General features: G+C 33.8%; 5 protein-coding genes across 5 annotated transcripts; 1 reads left to right on the top strand and 4 right to left on the bottom strand. All coding sequences in view use genetic code 12, as the record gives it.

Moving 5' to 3' along the window:
- Window positions 1–1,501: 1,501 nt before the first annotated feature.
- On the bottom strand, window positions 1,502–2,407 carry PET9 (ADP/ATP carrier protein; the record flags this gene model as incomplete). Its single annotated transcript, XM_711676.2, has 1 exon — window positions 1,502–2,407. The coding sequence occupies one exon, from the start codon at window positions 2,405–2,407 to the stop codon at window positions 1,502–1,504; it is 906 nt and encodes a 301-aa protein (XP_716769.1).
- A 1,830-nt stretch (window positions 2,408–4,237) lies between these two features.
- On the bottom strand, window positions 4,238–6,322 carry CAALFM_C500580WA (uncharacterized protein; the record flags this gene model as incomplete). Its single annotated transcript, XM_711677.2, has 1 exon — window positions 4,238–6,322. One exon carries the CDS (start codon window positions 6,320–6,322, stop codon window positions 4,238–4,240), a length of 2,085 nt encoding a protein of 694 aa, XP_716770.1.
- Window positions 6,323–6,881: 559 nt separating this feature from the next.
- On the bottom strand, window positions 6,882–12,032 carry CAALFM_C500570WA (aminophospholipid-translocating P4-type ATPase; the record flags this gene model as incomplete). The annotated part of the gene is made up of 1 exon (XM_711678.2): window positions 6,882–12,032. The coding sequence occupies one exon, from the start codon at window positions 12,030–12,032 to the stop codon at window positions 6,882–6,884; it is 5,151 nt and encodes a 1,716-aa protein (XP_716771.2).
- A 2,310-nt stretch (window positions 12,033–14,342) lies between these two features.
- Window positions 14,343–14,852, bottom strand: CAALFM_C500560WA (E2 ubiquitin-conjugating protein; the record flags this gene model as incomplete). The annotated part of the gene is made up of 1 exon (XM_705042.2): window positions 14,343–14,852. One exon carries the CDS (start codon window positions 14,850–14,852, stop codon window positions 14,343–14,345), a length of 510 nt encoding a protein of 169 aa, XP_710134.2.
- A 434-nt stretch (window positions 14,853–15,286) lies between these two features.
- Window positions 15,287–15,610, top strand: CAALFM_C500550CA (uncharacterized protein; the record flags this gene model as incomplete). The annotated part of the gene is made up of 1 exon (XM_705041.2): window positions 15,287–15,610. The coding sequence occupies one exon, from the start codon at window positions 15,287–15,289 to the stop codon at window positions 15,608–15,610; it is 324 nt and encodes a 107-aa protein (XP_710133.2).
- Between the last annotated feature and the right edge of the window lie 603 nt (window positions 15,611–16,213).

Here is a 16,213-nt window from a genome sequence, read left to right as displayed (position 1 = left end):
CTTTCTTCCTTTTTATTTCAATGTACTCTAGCAAATACTTTCTTTTCTATGTTGACTATTTAGTTTGTTTTTAATGTTGGTATTTATTCCTTGAATGCAATCCATAATGTGATTTTCCATTATTTGACGCTGTTGAAAATTATCATGTTAAGTAATTCCTCAAAGCTGATGCCGCTGATAGTGGTCCTGATTGGAAAAGTTTTCATTGTTATCCAATTAATTTCTTATTATGTTTGCCGCTGCAAGATTAACAATTGGATTGTTATAATGTCATTGATTTGCTGCTGTGTTTGTTGGTTTACTCCCAGAGATCAACTTTTGCAACCACAAAAAAAAAAATCCTAGGTTGACACAAATAAAAAAAAGGTTCACCTTGGCGTCAAAAAAAATTTTACATAGTGGATTATTTTAACATCACCATCATCAATAGTGGTATAGCCATCCATGTTGTGACCATGCTGATTAACTTGAGGTTATGGCTATGTAGTTAACTACTGTAAAATATGTATGTTGTATAAGTTGTATAGGATATTATGTCTCGGGGATAGGAGATACGATGTTAGGGACGAGGTAGGTCCGAGGAAGATGAAGAGGGGTCCCCGGATTTGAAGCTTTTCTAATGGTGCAGTATTCTCTTATGAACAGACGTTGGGCATGCACGAGTGTATGTGCCACAGCCAACGCAGGGTCTGGTTCTCCACTAGGACAGGCGCATAGAGCCAATACTTTTAGTGGGGTGTCCAAGGCTTAGGTGAAACTGGGCCGTCCGGTGAGCCGACTACGGCTGGAGTGTTGCGGTGGTCTGTTCCTCAACCGAGGTCGACCACTACGGCCAGCGCTCAAACGTGACTGCGAAAATCTCACTGCAAAACTTTTTGGTCTTGTTTTGAAATTGTGTCAAATCACACGCGCTTTCGGTTTAATGACGAGGAACGGAAAAAAAATAAATAAATAAAGAGTAGGGTGAACAGATGCATTGTATTGTATAAGAGTTTGTATTGTTATCGTCTGCTGGTTAATGCAAGGGATGTATGATAGAAAGTGTGCTGAATAGAAAATACTCTGCTTTAAAATGATGTTAGAAGTCCAAAAGTCTAATCAATCAAATAGTGATGCTATAACTAATTGCACAATATGGTTGAATTTGATTGGAGGATGAGTTAAATAGGTTACATTACAAAATAAAAAGTACAACGCAAGAAAAATCACAAAAAAAAAAGAAAAATTCTTTTGGGTAGGGTTGGGGTCTGTTCCAGTTTTGCCCGATGACCCAATTTTCACGACCAAAAATAAATGTTGTAAATAGTTGTCCCAACTCATCGAAAATATCATCAATCAATATTTGAAAATAGGTGGTTTTTGATAAATAAATGAAATAAAATAAAAAATTTAAACTATATATAAGTTAAATAAAAATATATAAATATAAAAAAATATTCAACACATTCGAATTGAATCACAACAGATCAAATCAAATCAAATCAAATACAGGTTAAATTATTTATTTGAATTTCTTACCGAACAAGATAACTTGCAATTGATCGTACAAGGAGATGACACCAGCACCGGCAACACCTCTCAAGATGTTAGCACCACAACCTTTGAACAAAGAACCGACACCTTCAGCGGCGACAACTTTTCTGAAACAGTCCAAGGCACCATCGTATTTGACGGCTTGACCAGAAGTCATCATCATTCTTCTTCTAACGGTATCTAATGGGTAAGAAGCAGTAGAAGCACCAGTAGTAACAGCCCAACCTAACAAGAAAGAAGCCAAGAAAGAACCTTCCAATGGACCAACCAAGACAACTGGTTTCAAGGAATCGTACAAACCAAAGTATAAACCTCTGTAAACAACAATACCAATGACAGATGGACCGAAACCTCTGTACAAACCAGCAATACCATCGGAAGCCAAAGTCTTTTTGTAAACATCAACTAAACCATTGAATTCTCTTTTACCGTCACCTTTAGAAGATTTAGCATCGTTAGCCAATCTAGTTCTAGCGTAATCTAAAGAGTAGACAAAAGCCAAAGAGGTGGCACCAGCCAAACCACCAGAAGCCAAGTTACCAGCAAACCATTTCCAGTAGTTTTCATCTTTTTTGAAACCAAACATGGCCTTGAATTTATCTTTGAAAGCAAAGTTCAAAGCTTGAGTTGGGAAGTATCTGATAACGTTAGCAGTGTTACCTCTCCAGAAGGAAACGACACCTTCATCAGCGGCAGTTCTCTTGAAACAATCAACGATACCAGTGTATCTTTTTTCTAATCTACCTTGTTTGATCATTTCATCTTGATTTTGAATCAACAATTTGACTCTTTCAATTGGAGCAGCAGCGGTTTTAGAAACGGCAGCGGAAACACCACCCATCATGAAATCAACGAAGAAGTTTGAGTCGACCATCTTTAATTGTGTTTATAAATATAAAGGTTATGAATATGTAAAGTCGATAAAGGACTGTTAATTGGTGAAGAAGAAAGAAAGAAAAGAAAAGGAAAGGAAAGGAAAAAAAAAATTTTCAACAACAAAAAAAAAATTTCCTTTTCAACGTTTGTCAAAAGGAATCAAATTTATAAGAAAATTCCATTGGACAATTTTTGTCGCTTTTTTTCTTTTTCTTTTTCGCTCTGGAAAATTTTTCACTAATTTACACTCACACACTCACACACACTACTATTGATTGATTTGATCTATTTTAATTCACGCACTTTTTACACGCCTTTCTTTATGTTTTTTTTTACTTTACTTTACTTTACTTAGCAAAAAAAGAATTAAGTATTCTTTTTTTTTGTGTCTGTCATATTATCAAGACATTATCTTTGATTTTACTATTGATGTAAGGATCCCGGATTTTCACGGAGACAATAACTACAACAACCAGAAGAAAAAAATAGATCAATTTGATTGGTGGAGAATGATACTTGTATTACTTATTGGCAAGTAAATTTTGATATTTGTGCTCTTCTATCTTTTTTGACTTTCTTCTTCCTCCACATAATCTGTATTTGACTTCTCATCCCCACTCTAATGAACATTACAAGAAACTTGTAACTCTTAGCCCTAAAGTTTTTGTACGTTAATGGTAATAATTCTTATTATATTGGACATAGTATAGAATTCAATTCAGCAGTAAACCTACTCTCGTCTTAGATTCAACAATTTTGTAATAAGATCTAAACTCTAGGTATTTCTCATAATGATAGTGCCTACCCGTACCCCAGACAATTGGAAAACGACAAGAAAGACTGATCTACAAATATATATTAAACCTGACGGTGGCAAAATAAAACACTTACATGGCTGTAGACATCAGTCAATGCTTGCTATGCATGCATATCAACTAGGTCATCTATAATCAATTTGGAAATTCATTGACTTTGGATACATTTCCATTTGTTCGTATAGATCACAAGTAAAGGCGAAAAAAAAAAAGAAATATACTAAACGCGTTAATTTTTGACTGACTGATTGAATTTGTCAGATTATTTATAACAATTATTAATTTATATACATATCCTACTGGCTAGGTCACGATTTATTCTTATCAATACAGTGATGGTCATCGTTGTACTACAAAGCAAACGAACTGTAGCTGATGTAGCAGAGTCATTGAAGTTACATTTGATTTATCAAACCAAAACTTCAAGAAAAACAGACAAGAAAAATTATACCCAACCAATTTGAGTGTGTTTGGTTGGTCAATAAATGGATTTTGTGTTAGGATCCGGTTAGTAGATGTTCATACCTCGCAACTGATATCTACAAATATGAAATGGGAAAATTTATGCCAATGTTTAATTCTTTTCCTCGTACCAGTCAATATTACAGACTTGATGTACAATATGGGTCAGACAATCAATCTAATTTCTACGCCATCCAACAATGATACAATACAACAATAGCTAGTTATACGTCAATTCTTTGAAGTAGACAATAACAAAAAGCAACGTTACACAGACACAGTTTTGAAATTTCTTTTTCACTAATTATCCGATCGGAAAAAAAAAAAGAGAAGGTCCATTAAATCAATATCGGCTATTGGTTTCATTTAAGACCGATCTTAAGACAACATTTATTAGGTCTCAAAATTTTACAAAAAACTAATGAAAAAAAAAAACAACAATCGTAGCTGCAAATTTCTATTTGCTTCTATTTGTTTTTACTGATAAGTATAAACAAATTTGTCAAAAGTAAAGTCAATTTGGTTTAGGATTATGATTCCTTGCTTCTCCTTTAATCGTCATGGTTATCTTCTTCTTCTTCTTTTTCCAGACAATTTGCACTTCCATTGTAAAGTTCTTCAGGATCACAATCCAAATCAATATCATCAATATTATTTGATCTTTTACAACCATAATTTTCATCACTATACACACAAGTCATACGTGAAGAATATGGGACTATATTCGTCAAAATCTTACTATAGTTACTGATAATGATTTTGAGTTTTTTCAAAGTTTTCAACATTTTCCTCACATCAGTGACATTCAAGTTCCAATTCTCCCGAGCATTTATATTTAATTTGATATCTTTATTTTCACTCTCTAACATAGATACTAAAAATGGCGATATCACTCGAAGGTTACAATTTCTGACATCTAAGGATTTTAATGATAGTGGTAATTTAATCGGGTTTACATTCTGGAGTTGATTTTCTTCAAGAGAAAGACTGTTTAATTCTTTCATTTCTTCAAAAGAATCCGACAATTCTTGAATTCCCATATTTGGTAAGCTGAGATTTTTAACACCAATTGGAAACCACTCAGCACGTAATTTTTTAACATTACCTCCACGAATGTAAATCCTCTCAAGACCAGACTCATGGAAATTCAATAATTGTAAAGTGTCACTATCAATATAAAATCCACATAACGAGAATATTTCCATCCACCAAGGCCATTTAATCTTTTCAGTTAATGGTTTCATTATTCTACCCATTTTGTGAGCCAAAAATCCCAAGTTTGTAAGTCCCTTTGGTAAATGATACATAAACTCCATACTCTCAATTATCATATAGTCTGCTGTTAATACCAAGGTGTCGGCCTTTGCAGGAACTCTAAAACTGCTTTTGAGTGCAAGCTTTGGTGCATCATGAATGGATATATATTCTAAATTTTGTCCAAGATGCAAATATCCATCATCAAATGTTACGTTAAAAAAAATCAATTTTAGCAATGTATCAGGAAACTGTAAACTACTCCAGGTAACATTAACAAATTTGGCATTAATAATTATTAATAACTCCAACTTTGAAGGGAAAATCAAATTAAAAACACCAAAACTATCGGGAATTTCAGACAGAGGATCCAATTCGTAAAAAATTCTCCCTTCATATTCAAAACTTGTCAATTCAGGGAACGATTCTCTGTCAAACAAATCAAATGGGAAAAAAGTACAATCTTTAATAACTAAGCGTTTTAAATGTTGAAATTGATGTAAATTTTCACAATACAACAATTTATAACATTTATGTAATTCGAGTGATTCTAAATTTGCTGCTACTATTCCAAGATCACCAAATGAATTGAAAAATGGTAATATTAGTTTCAAATATTTCAATTGATCCATTTCCTCACATTCAAATTCAACTGGTTTCTGGCCTGTACAAATCATTACCTCACGCAAATTCCCCGGTAAACTTAATTTAATCAAATTATCAGCTTTAATTTTCAATACTTCTAAATCTGAAGAGAGATTAACCATTTGGAATTCATCAGTATCTTTATCTTGTTTAAATTCCAATTCTTTTAAACCTTCAAAATCATAATTTTCAAACATAGTATTACTAAGTACAAGAGTCTTAGCAATAGGAGGTAATTCTGAAATGTGTCCAAACGCCCCTAACCGTAAACAATCATATTTAACATTGAACTTTAAAACGTCCCTCATATATTGTTCAGGATCAGATCCAGAATATGCGAAAAACATCCCATTAATATGGAAAACATGGACTAAGATTTCAGCCAAGTATTTTGAAATAGTTTGTTGATCAAACAAATCATGAATATGTACAATTTTGGGATAAATTTTCCATTGATCCACAGCTTGTTTCAAATTTTTTGGTTCTATCCAAATACATGTACATTGGCAGGTACGAAATTCACCATAACGGGAAGTATTCCAACGATGCCTAAATGATTGTTTGGCAATAATTACAACCGATAAAATTCCTGAAACAACTATTTTTCTAATTGGTGGGAAATATAATAGATTTGGTAAGATACATTTAGGCAAGTAATCAATGATTATAGCAATAATGTCCAATGGAAGATTCCCTAATCCAACAAAAAGTGCAACATCAGGGTCGGAGTGTGACATAGTGGTAGGCTAACGAATAACGTGAAACAGGATTTTGATCTATTTAAAATATTCTAGCAAGTTGAAGGATAATGTCTAATAAACTCTTCCTTTTCAAGCTTTAAAGCCCGTAACTTTAGAAAGAATTGTAAATATTTTCTGCTTTGAAAAGAATATGTGTTGAATCAATTGTTGTTGTTGTTAGGGAGGAAATAACGAAATTTAAAGTTGAAACACTTTGCAGCGCGATTACAGCATCCGCCACTTTGGAGTACATTCGGAAAACCCCCTTTTAATTTGACTTATTTACACGACAATGCTAGTTGGAAATTTACTTATAAGTCATATCCAAGAGTCAACTATTTACGTTTGCAATTCTTAGTATTTATAAATAAATGTTTTGTTCATTTCTTTTGACTATGTTACATGCTGTTATATAATTGACAAAATAAAAATATGAGAAACAACTTTTTTTTTAAAAAAAAACCTCTCATTCTTTATATAAATATGCTTGAAATTCTTGTATGTGTGTTTGTTGTCTATAATGTTTTCTTTTATGTTATGCAAATGAAAATTGCTGTTAATTCATTGAAGATACTCTTTTTTGATTTTCGTAGCTTATTCTAGATGCTCTTTTTTGTTCATCATCAAAATCTTCTAATGGAATTTCTTCTGTAGCTACCCCTGGGCTTGATCCATTGGTATGCCCATTAGAATGGTGGATATGACTATCACTACTATTTCTAAACACTGATGGGACAAATCCTTTTCTTTTCCTTATTGGACTAGCAATTATTCCTGGTGGTGGAGTAGGTGGCTGTTGATGATGAGCATTTATTGGTGATTCATTAACTCGCTCAAATATTATTGATCTATCATATGTCAAGTTACTACCACTACTATTATCCTGATCATAATAGCCATTACCATTAAGGTTGTTGGAGTTTCGACTTTGATGACCGTTATCAAGTGATGACGACGATGGTGACTTGCCATTACTATCAGTGGATGTTGCTTGGGTTTGTGGTGGTGAAGGATAATTCATGCTCATTCTATGAACAACGTCACTGGAATAAGTACTGATTTTCGGGCGATTTGGATCAGTAGGATCATAATCAAATGGATATGCTTCGAAATCACCTCGAGCAACACATTCTCTAATGATATCAATATCTTTGGGCCAAAATATCCTCATAACAAAATCATAAAAAAATCTTGGAATAAGACAGCATAAAATCCCAACAAACATACATGCCCAGAATGCTGTCATGCCAAATATTTCTGGAGCGGCCTTGTAAAATTCTCCACTGGATTGATAATTAACAGTCCATAACCCTGTCCAAATAAAAATAATCAAAATAGAAATGGCCACAATCAATGAACTCAACCAATCCCATCGGAACTGATGGAATAATATGTAACAATTACATGAAATACAAGCAATACATGTAACTAACACCCCCATCCAAAATCGATGATCCACTGGTTTACCATTCATATTAGGGAATGCCACCATGTATAACAAATAGGGGAAAAAATATGATATTGCTGATTGATAAATTCCATCAAGACAATACAAATAAAATTTGAGATCACTCATTTCTGTTCTAGTAATACCTGTACGATAAATTTGTGGTACTAACAATGATACTTTTGCTTCCACATCTTGATCAAAAATCCCCAAGAAAATCACAGGTAACGAAGTAAATGCTAAATTGTAAAACATCAAATAAGTGAATTCAAATAAATATGTTCCATCGAAATCACAATAAATTCCGTACCAAAACAATGCAATATTGAAAATGATATTTTTGTAGAAAAAACTTGGGATCATTTCACTAAATCGTTTGTACGACCATCTCCCATGTGTTAACAATAACCTTGCCAAATACCGGAATTGTCCAATTGCATAATCTGAAGACATGACTGCTTGTCGACCTTCTTCACCAGCAATACCCACACCAACATCGGCTGCTTGAATCATAGCCACATCATTTGACCCGTCACCAATGGCTAAAGTCATGACATTTAATGTATCCTTGACCAATTTCACTACAGCAGCTTTTTGTGCTGGTGATACACGACAACATAATACGGCACGACATTTCTTACAAAGTAATAAAAATTTCCTTTTCACATCTGGGCTCAAAAGAACCAATTTAAGAGCATCACCATCGATAACCACCCCGAATCTTTCATCGGGTGGAGAATGGTCACCAACAGCGGCTTCTTTTTCTTCAAACGACCCAGTCATATCAAAATGTTTCCGCAAATAATAAGAAATCACTGTATCAACAATTTCTGGTTCACTGGCATTATGGCCAAATTTCAATCCTTGTAAAGAATTTTTATCCTCTGAAGAATTGTCATCGTTGCTACCGTTTTCATCATCATTATAGGCAGTCTTTATCACAAGCAATTGCATATCGTTACCTAACAAATTACAAGAAAACCCAATATTAATAGCAGTTTCAACTTTATCACCTGTTAAAACCCATAACTTGATCCCAGCATCAGCCAAAATGGAAATAGCATCTGGTACGCCATCTTGCAATCTATCTTCAATGGCAGTACCACCTAACAAAGTCAATTCACGTTCAATGGAATCGGCTACAGCCTCCATTTTTGCTTCACGGTCATCTAATGAAGAAGCAGCAGCTTGGTGACGTTTATTCCATTCAACATACTGTTTCCAACTCAATTCACGTTCAGCAATACATAATGTACGCAACCCTTCGGTGGCATATTCCTCAAGATGTTTTGAAGTCTTTTCCAACATGGAAGGATCGTTTTCGGTAGCAGATAAACGTTCATAAATTATAGAATCAGCCCCCTTACATATCAATAATGCCCTGGGTTCATCATTAGGCCCCTCACCTGGTATCTTTATAATTGAACTCATTCTTTTTCTTGTTGAGTTAAATTCTAATGTGTTCAATACTTGATATTCTTTGGTTTCTCCATGAACGTCAACTATTACTCCAGTTTTAGTTGTACCTTTGAAATTAAACCCTAAAGAACGAGCTGTTCCCACTAAAGCGGCTTCATCAGGTGATTGAGCTTTAAGCATTAATTTATTTGGTTGTTTTGGATCTGGTTCAGTCATAACTGAATGACATAATGCCAAAGCTAACATAAAGTGGTGATTACTTTCACGTTGTTGTTGGTTGTTAATTGAAGAGTCAGTCAAATCATCAATAAATTCCAGGGAGACAAATGTTATTTCATCATCATAAGTTTTATTTTTATTAATAGTGTGTAGTTTCTCAATCATAACTTCTTTGTCACGACTAATTAACTCACGTTCTTGTGCTGCTTCGATTTCAACATCAATTCCCATACGTTTCCGTAACCCAGCCAATGCTTCAGTATAAGCCTTACCATAAGAAACTCCATTAATTGTACATTTTTTGAATTCCATTAAATTTTGTGTTAATGTCCCGGTCTTGTCACTGAAAATATATTCAATTTGTCCCAAATCGTCAGAGATTGACCACGATTTGGGAGTACAGGGGAAATCCAATTTAGAATAATACATCCCCACATCAGAATAAATGAAAAATGCTTGTGCAGTCTTGATGATTTCAATTGTAATATAAAGAGAAATCGGCACTAATGATTGATACAAAATCAATGATACAAAAAATCCAACTAAACCATTTAATGCTGGTGTACTGGCAATGGTACCGAACTCAAAATAATCTCGTGAAGTGTTTGTTTCTCGATAATATATCCCATTGACTAACCCAGAAATAAAACAAATGACAAACAATAAAATAAAATTTAACAAGACATAATAATTCAATTCTCGCGACATTCTTGATTGTTTAGTTGGCGTTACCCCAGCATTAAGCATGATTTTGGTATCATCACCAGTAAACACAACTATCCCAATAGCCCACTTTGTATTTCTCAATGTACAGCCACGCAATAATAAGTTGTTAATAGTGATTGCTTCTTGAGAATCTTCGTGGTTGTCGTATGATTGTGAGTTATTCATTCTATTGGTATATTTTAAATTCCCTTGATAAGAATACAAGTTTGCATGAGGTCCTTCAGAGTCGATTTCAAAATCGTGATTGATCAAATCGTCGGCTTTGTGGATTTTTTCATTGATTGAAGAGTATTTCAATGCTTGTTTAACCTTTAAATTGGTTTCACCATCTAAATTCTTGGTTTCAACATAACAACAATTATCTTCATCACTGGTTGCCAAAATTACAAGATCAGCAGGGACTTCATCGTTATTATAAATTCGTAACACATCTCCAACTTTGACATCTTTCCAATACTTTTTGGCAAATTTCATTGTTTTGTGACGGTATGATGAGGATTGGCGTTGCTGTTGTTGACGTTGTTGTTGGAATGATTGTCTTAATGTGTCATTAAATGGATTTTCAGTTTGTTCAAATGAGGTTCTGTTAGACACAATATCGCTATCGAATGACTTTCTACCTTGTTGTTGGTCACCGTCACCATCAATATTATTCTCTCGATTATATCGTTCACGAATCTTATTGGCTCTTCCCTCTTTAGTTAAATTACGTTTCAGGGCTCCCCAGAATCTGATTAATAATCGAGTGTTCCATTTTTTAAATTGTCTCCAATAAGAAACTTGTTCGTCATCAACATTGACGTTTTCATAATGATATCCATTGGCAGCGTCTTCATTAACTTGAGTTAAGATATGGGTGATTTGGTTATTGACTTCCAAATCAGTCACTGTTCTTCTTGAATCTTCTATGGCATCTTTGATGGCTGTTATAATAACAATAACAATTAACGGGACGGCTGCTAAAACTGGGGACGGAACCCCAAAGATTTCAAATGCACCCAAAATAATAAGTACAAGAAAATAGATATTAGCAACATTATGCATAAATTGATTCCAAATGTTTTTCGGGAAAAAACTCAAGGGAGTATATTTTGTTGTTCTAATTTTATTACGAGGATAATTTGTTAGTGGTTTATTAGTTTCGGGATCAACTAAATGGGGAGGTAATGGTCGATTGAATGTGACGGTTCTTTTCTCTGATTTTCTATTTTTCGGATCATTCTGTTCTTCGAAATCTAGATCTTGTGGTGGTGGCTGATTATCATGAGGAAAATTCACTCGATGAGTGTTTGGTTTCCGTATCGAAAGTAATCTTTTATTAAGGGAATGGGAATTCTTTGAGTGAGATTTTCCTTTACTTTTATGAGGTGCCAATATTTTCTTCAAAGTTTTCGATCGATTGATATTTTCATTTTTAGGTCTACCATGTTTATGACGAGTAGTACCCCAACGATGTCTCTTTGTTTTTAGATTAGATGGATCCATTTCATTGATATTATCGTTTTCGTCTTCATTGTCTTCATTGTCTTCACCAACAACATAAGTTGCTTCATCTTCATTTTCATCTTCTTCCTCTACCACTTTATCCTTATCATAATTATAACCAAACTTTCGATCAAACGAAGCTTCGTTTTCATCAAGGAACGGCGATTTCTGATTATGATTGTGGTTATTATTATTTGATGTAGACCCCAGAGACGACGACCGTGGTGTATCATTTGGCAAAGGAGTCTTGAATCGTAATGATGACTGTCGAGGAAATTTATTAAACGTACTTATTGTTGGGGTTGGTGGCATTGAATCATCGGAATAATCATGGTGATCACTAGGGTCGTCATTGTTATTAACTCCATCACTACTATTATTTAGCGTGAAATTGTGCTTATTTTTAGTCATAAGAGTGTGGATAGCAATTCGAAATTGGATAAAGTAGAATTAGGTGAAAAATTCTATAAGTATTTGATTTGTTGGAAAATTATACCCAAACGTGCAAAAAAAAAAAATAAAAAAATAAGAAAAATATGGCAACCACTAGACTATAATTGAGAGTAGCAGTGCAATAGCTTGGAGATAGTAGCTAGCAAATGAAGTTAAGGAATTGGAGTTACTTGACTCTGTAAATGTTATTAATAATACAGATATGGCTTTAAATGGGAAATGAAATGAAGTGGGTAAATGAATAAAAAAAAAAAAATAGAATAAAGAAGTAAAAGAAAAAATTTGGTTGTAAGAATTTGTAAGGAGGAGCAGGAGGAGGACAAACAAATCAAAAATCTAAATCAACTTAGTAATAATTTTTCCCTATTGTTTAGCGTGTATGTGTGTATGTATGAGTAAGTGTGTTACTAAGTTTAAGTTTTATTATGTAAAATTATCTATGAGAAAAAATTTTCTTTTCTTTTCTTGTTTTGAGTTATTTTTGTAAATCTTTGACCATTTAAAATGCACTACGTGATCCCTATTTATAGCCGATACCACAAATCTACACAGAAGATATATATCCACGCACACACACATACAAATCCTTAATCTTTAGCAATGATTACTAATTACTCAGTAATTTGCAATATGTATTGCTTATGTAGTTTATATACTCTTATAGGCTTCCCCTCTTCGCTTCATATCCTACTGGGGTTTCTAATACATGATAACATAAACTCTACCAATACAAACGCCAAGTCATTTTTATACGGAATTGAAGGAATGTGAAACACCGCCTAATAAACTCTGGCCCCATCTCGGCGCAATTATATTGTACTACACGGGCTCCAAATCGTTCTTTGTTTGTTTAGTAGCTTATTGTCTTGGTACAGTATCTAAAAAGGTTTAATTAAGGTTTCCGTCCTAGCTTAGCGTGAAGTGGTTAAGAGTAAATGTAGGCTATACCCTACACCAGGATAACCAGTCCACTCGCAGAAACCAAGATAGGACTATGTTGGTTATAAACATGGAAAGCGGGTACAGTACGAAGATATAAATAGCATATGTGTGTGTCTGTGTCCGCCTAGATTATGGGTAACACGGATATAGTGCTCGGAGATGACAAGAATTTATTCCGGATATACCATAGCAAATTACATTAGAGTTACACCCTAGACTAAAAATACTTTGTACTTGCCCATATTGAGTCAAGCTAAGCTCTAAAAGGTCAGCCAGTAAATTGGATTTGGAAGCAAAAAAAACGGTCAGCATAAATAGTTAAAACCATCATAGCAAGTGATGAATAGATGAATAAACCTGAAAAAAAAAAGGACCGCACTAAAAAAATCGAATCGGAAAGATCTCGGGTATTCTTTTCTTTTTTGGTTCTCCGTTTTTTTTTTTAATTGAAAAATAATATTCGCTTTAGCAAGGTTCGTTAATGCAGATTACAGATTTGTAATTCATCCAGAGAGATGATCTGAAATATACCTTTTATATTTGTCACGGTAGGTTCTTACTCATTTTCAAAGATCAAGTTATATGGAATTTGAAAGGGATATATAACTAGTAATACCCGATTTAGTGTAATAATTGGAAAATTCGTCGAAGAAAAAAAAATGTTTTGTGTCGTGATCCCAAGTAACTCACGATTTTGTATCTTATCCAGCGATGAATGATATCTCCGTATATCTATGGACCTCACACGTCCAACCAATTAAAGAAGAGTACAGTAGTTCGTATTATTGTTGTGGCTTGTTTTTGCATCAAATTGTCCTAAATGGATAGCAAATGTATAATGATATTGCCAGTCCTACCTACAATTTCAAACATAAGAGGAACATCTGCTACTTCAAAACAAAAGGAGTGTTTATATTAGGGATAACACGCAATTTATTGTTTCTTCCTATTTGTGGAGAATAAAATAAATATAGGGTAAACAGCTCCAGGCAGGCTTCTTTTGCTTGCTGTACTAATTCCCACAGCTTACCTTAGACCCTTTTTTAATCACTCCTTTTATTACTTACTAATTAAACTACCACTCTTTAGGGTGAACTGGGCTTGTGGTTACGAGTTGGGATAGTTCCCTTCAACTGTGAATTAGTGCTGATCTCAACAGAAGAATATTGCCTTACAGGATGGAACCCAATTCTGCAAGTTATTTACAACAAAACTAAACTAATCTTTTTCCTCAATTAGATTTACACATAAACAAACATAATCTAGTATCACTAACACTACTTGCAAATATACTAAATCTCTTATCGCTTTCCAAATACACCTAATTTATTGGGTCAGTTCTTTAGTAGTAGATTCATCTTTATCGTCATTTGTCTTTTCAGTTTCATCAATGGCATATTTGGCTGTCCATTCTTTAGCAACTTCAATAGCTTTCTTTTCATCCAGTTTCCAATCTTGAGCCACATCATTAGCCAAAGGATCATCTGGGTTTGGGGCCCCTAATAATGCTTGAATACTCAATAATATCGTTCTAATTTGTAATGCGGGTGACCAATTATCTTTCAACACATCCAAACAAATTCTTCCTAATTTATCAATATTCGGATGATAAATTTTTGTCAAGAATCGAACTTTTGGAGCACACATGGGATAATCATCTGGTAAATATAATTCCAATTTGAATTTCCCCTTGGCATAAGGTGATTGATTAGGACCGATTATTGTTACTTCAAAATATCGAAGATTGTCTTCTGATGGAGTGGCAATTATTCCAGGGACTGGATCACTGACTAAACGTTCAGTTTCTTTAATGATTCTCTTAGGTAATGCTGCCATTTTTTTTTTGAAACAACTATGATGGTTGAAGTATGTAGGATTTAAGTAGATTTTTTGTGATATAAACAATCAGCTAATAATAAAGGTGTGACTCAGATAATCAATCAAACAACACACCAGGTAACTTTATCTACAGATGTATTTTCCAGATAAAGATTTGATAATACTGTGGTTCAAAGTACTCACTATTCTTCTTTTTCCTTCCACCAAAATTTCGCCCCCTCTTAATTCACTCATAGAAAAATGCTCAACCAAAAGTCATGGTCGTGTGATTAACATCAAAAATTTTGTAAAAGCTCTAGGAAGATGCGATTATAGAATCAAATGGAATTAACCAAGAATTATTTCAATACAGAGCTGGAAACGTCTGACAATCACCAAAGCTTGTCCATTTTATTATTTTGAACGACTCTGCGACAGCTTAACACATTAATATGCCCCCGAAATTATCACCATCAGCAGCTGCTTCATCTGCACAGGGAGCACCAATGTCACATAAAATCATAGTGGGTACAATTGCCATTTTATTAGGAGGTTATGTTACTTATAAAACCGGTAGTGATTTCCAATTTGTTAAATATACTCCTCATTCACCAGAAGAAATTGAACGACGTAAACGTGAGAATCAAACGGGGATTTCTATGAAAATGTCAGAAGAATTGACATTAGATTTGAAACCTGAAGCTAAACAACGGATTCAGAAATTATTAGATGAGAAAAATAAATCACTTGATGAAAATCAGAATAATAAAGATTGATTGAACGGGTCAAGCAAGAGAGGAGAGTAATCGGTTTGATGAAATCTGTTTAGTCGTGGGATTTGTATTGGTTTATCCAAGAAATGTGTCATTGGTAGGTTTGCAAGTATAGAGAGTGCAATTGAAACCTATGCTTTATCAAGTGGGATCTCAATCAAAAAGAATTCCAGGCATCATATTTCACTTTGGAAAACAGGTGGTACATTGGTACCAGATTATAAAATTTAATGTACATAGAGTATTTGGAGACAGTTTTCATATAAACCACATTCTTTGTAGTTCAGTTTCAGTTGTAATGCGATTATCCAGAGACCTCTGGCAAACCTCATCATTGAGTTTGTTTCGATTTATTGGTTTGTAGTATAAAAGTATCAAACATTAACTTAGTATAATACTGGTTATTCTTAATTATTTTCCCTCTTGAAAAAAAGACTAATTTCCAGCCCCATTCTAATATTTGGATATCCTCCTATTTGCCTCGTATGGGGGACTAAAGGATTAGAACTTTCATTTTTCATTTTTCAAATCAAAAAAAATTCAATTTCCCCAGATTGTGGAGAAGAAAAAGTAAAAAAAAACTTTAGCTAAATTACGTGCATTAAT

Source organism: Candida albicans, chromosome 5, assembly GCF_000182965.3.
Source record: "Candida albicans SC5314 chromosome 5, complete sequence".
NCBI lineage: Eukaryota > Fungi > Ascomycota > Pichiomycetes > Serinales > Debaryomycetaceae > Candida > Candida albicans.
Note: the sequence above shows the minus strand (reverse complement) of the source record. Positions and strands in the feature narration are given on the sequence as shown.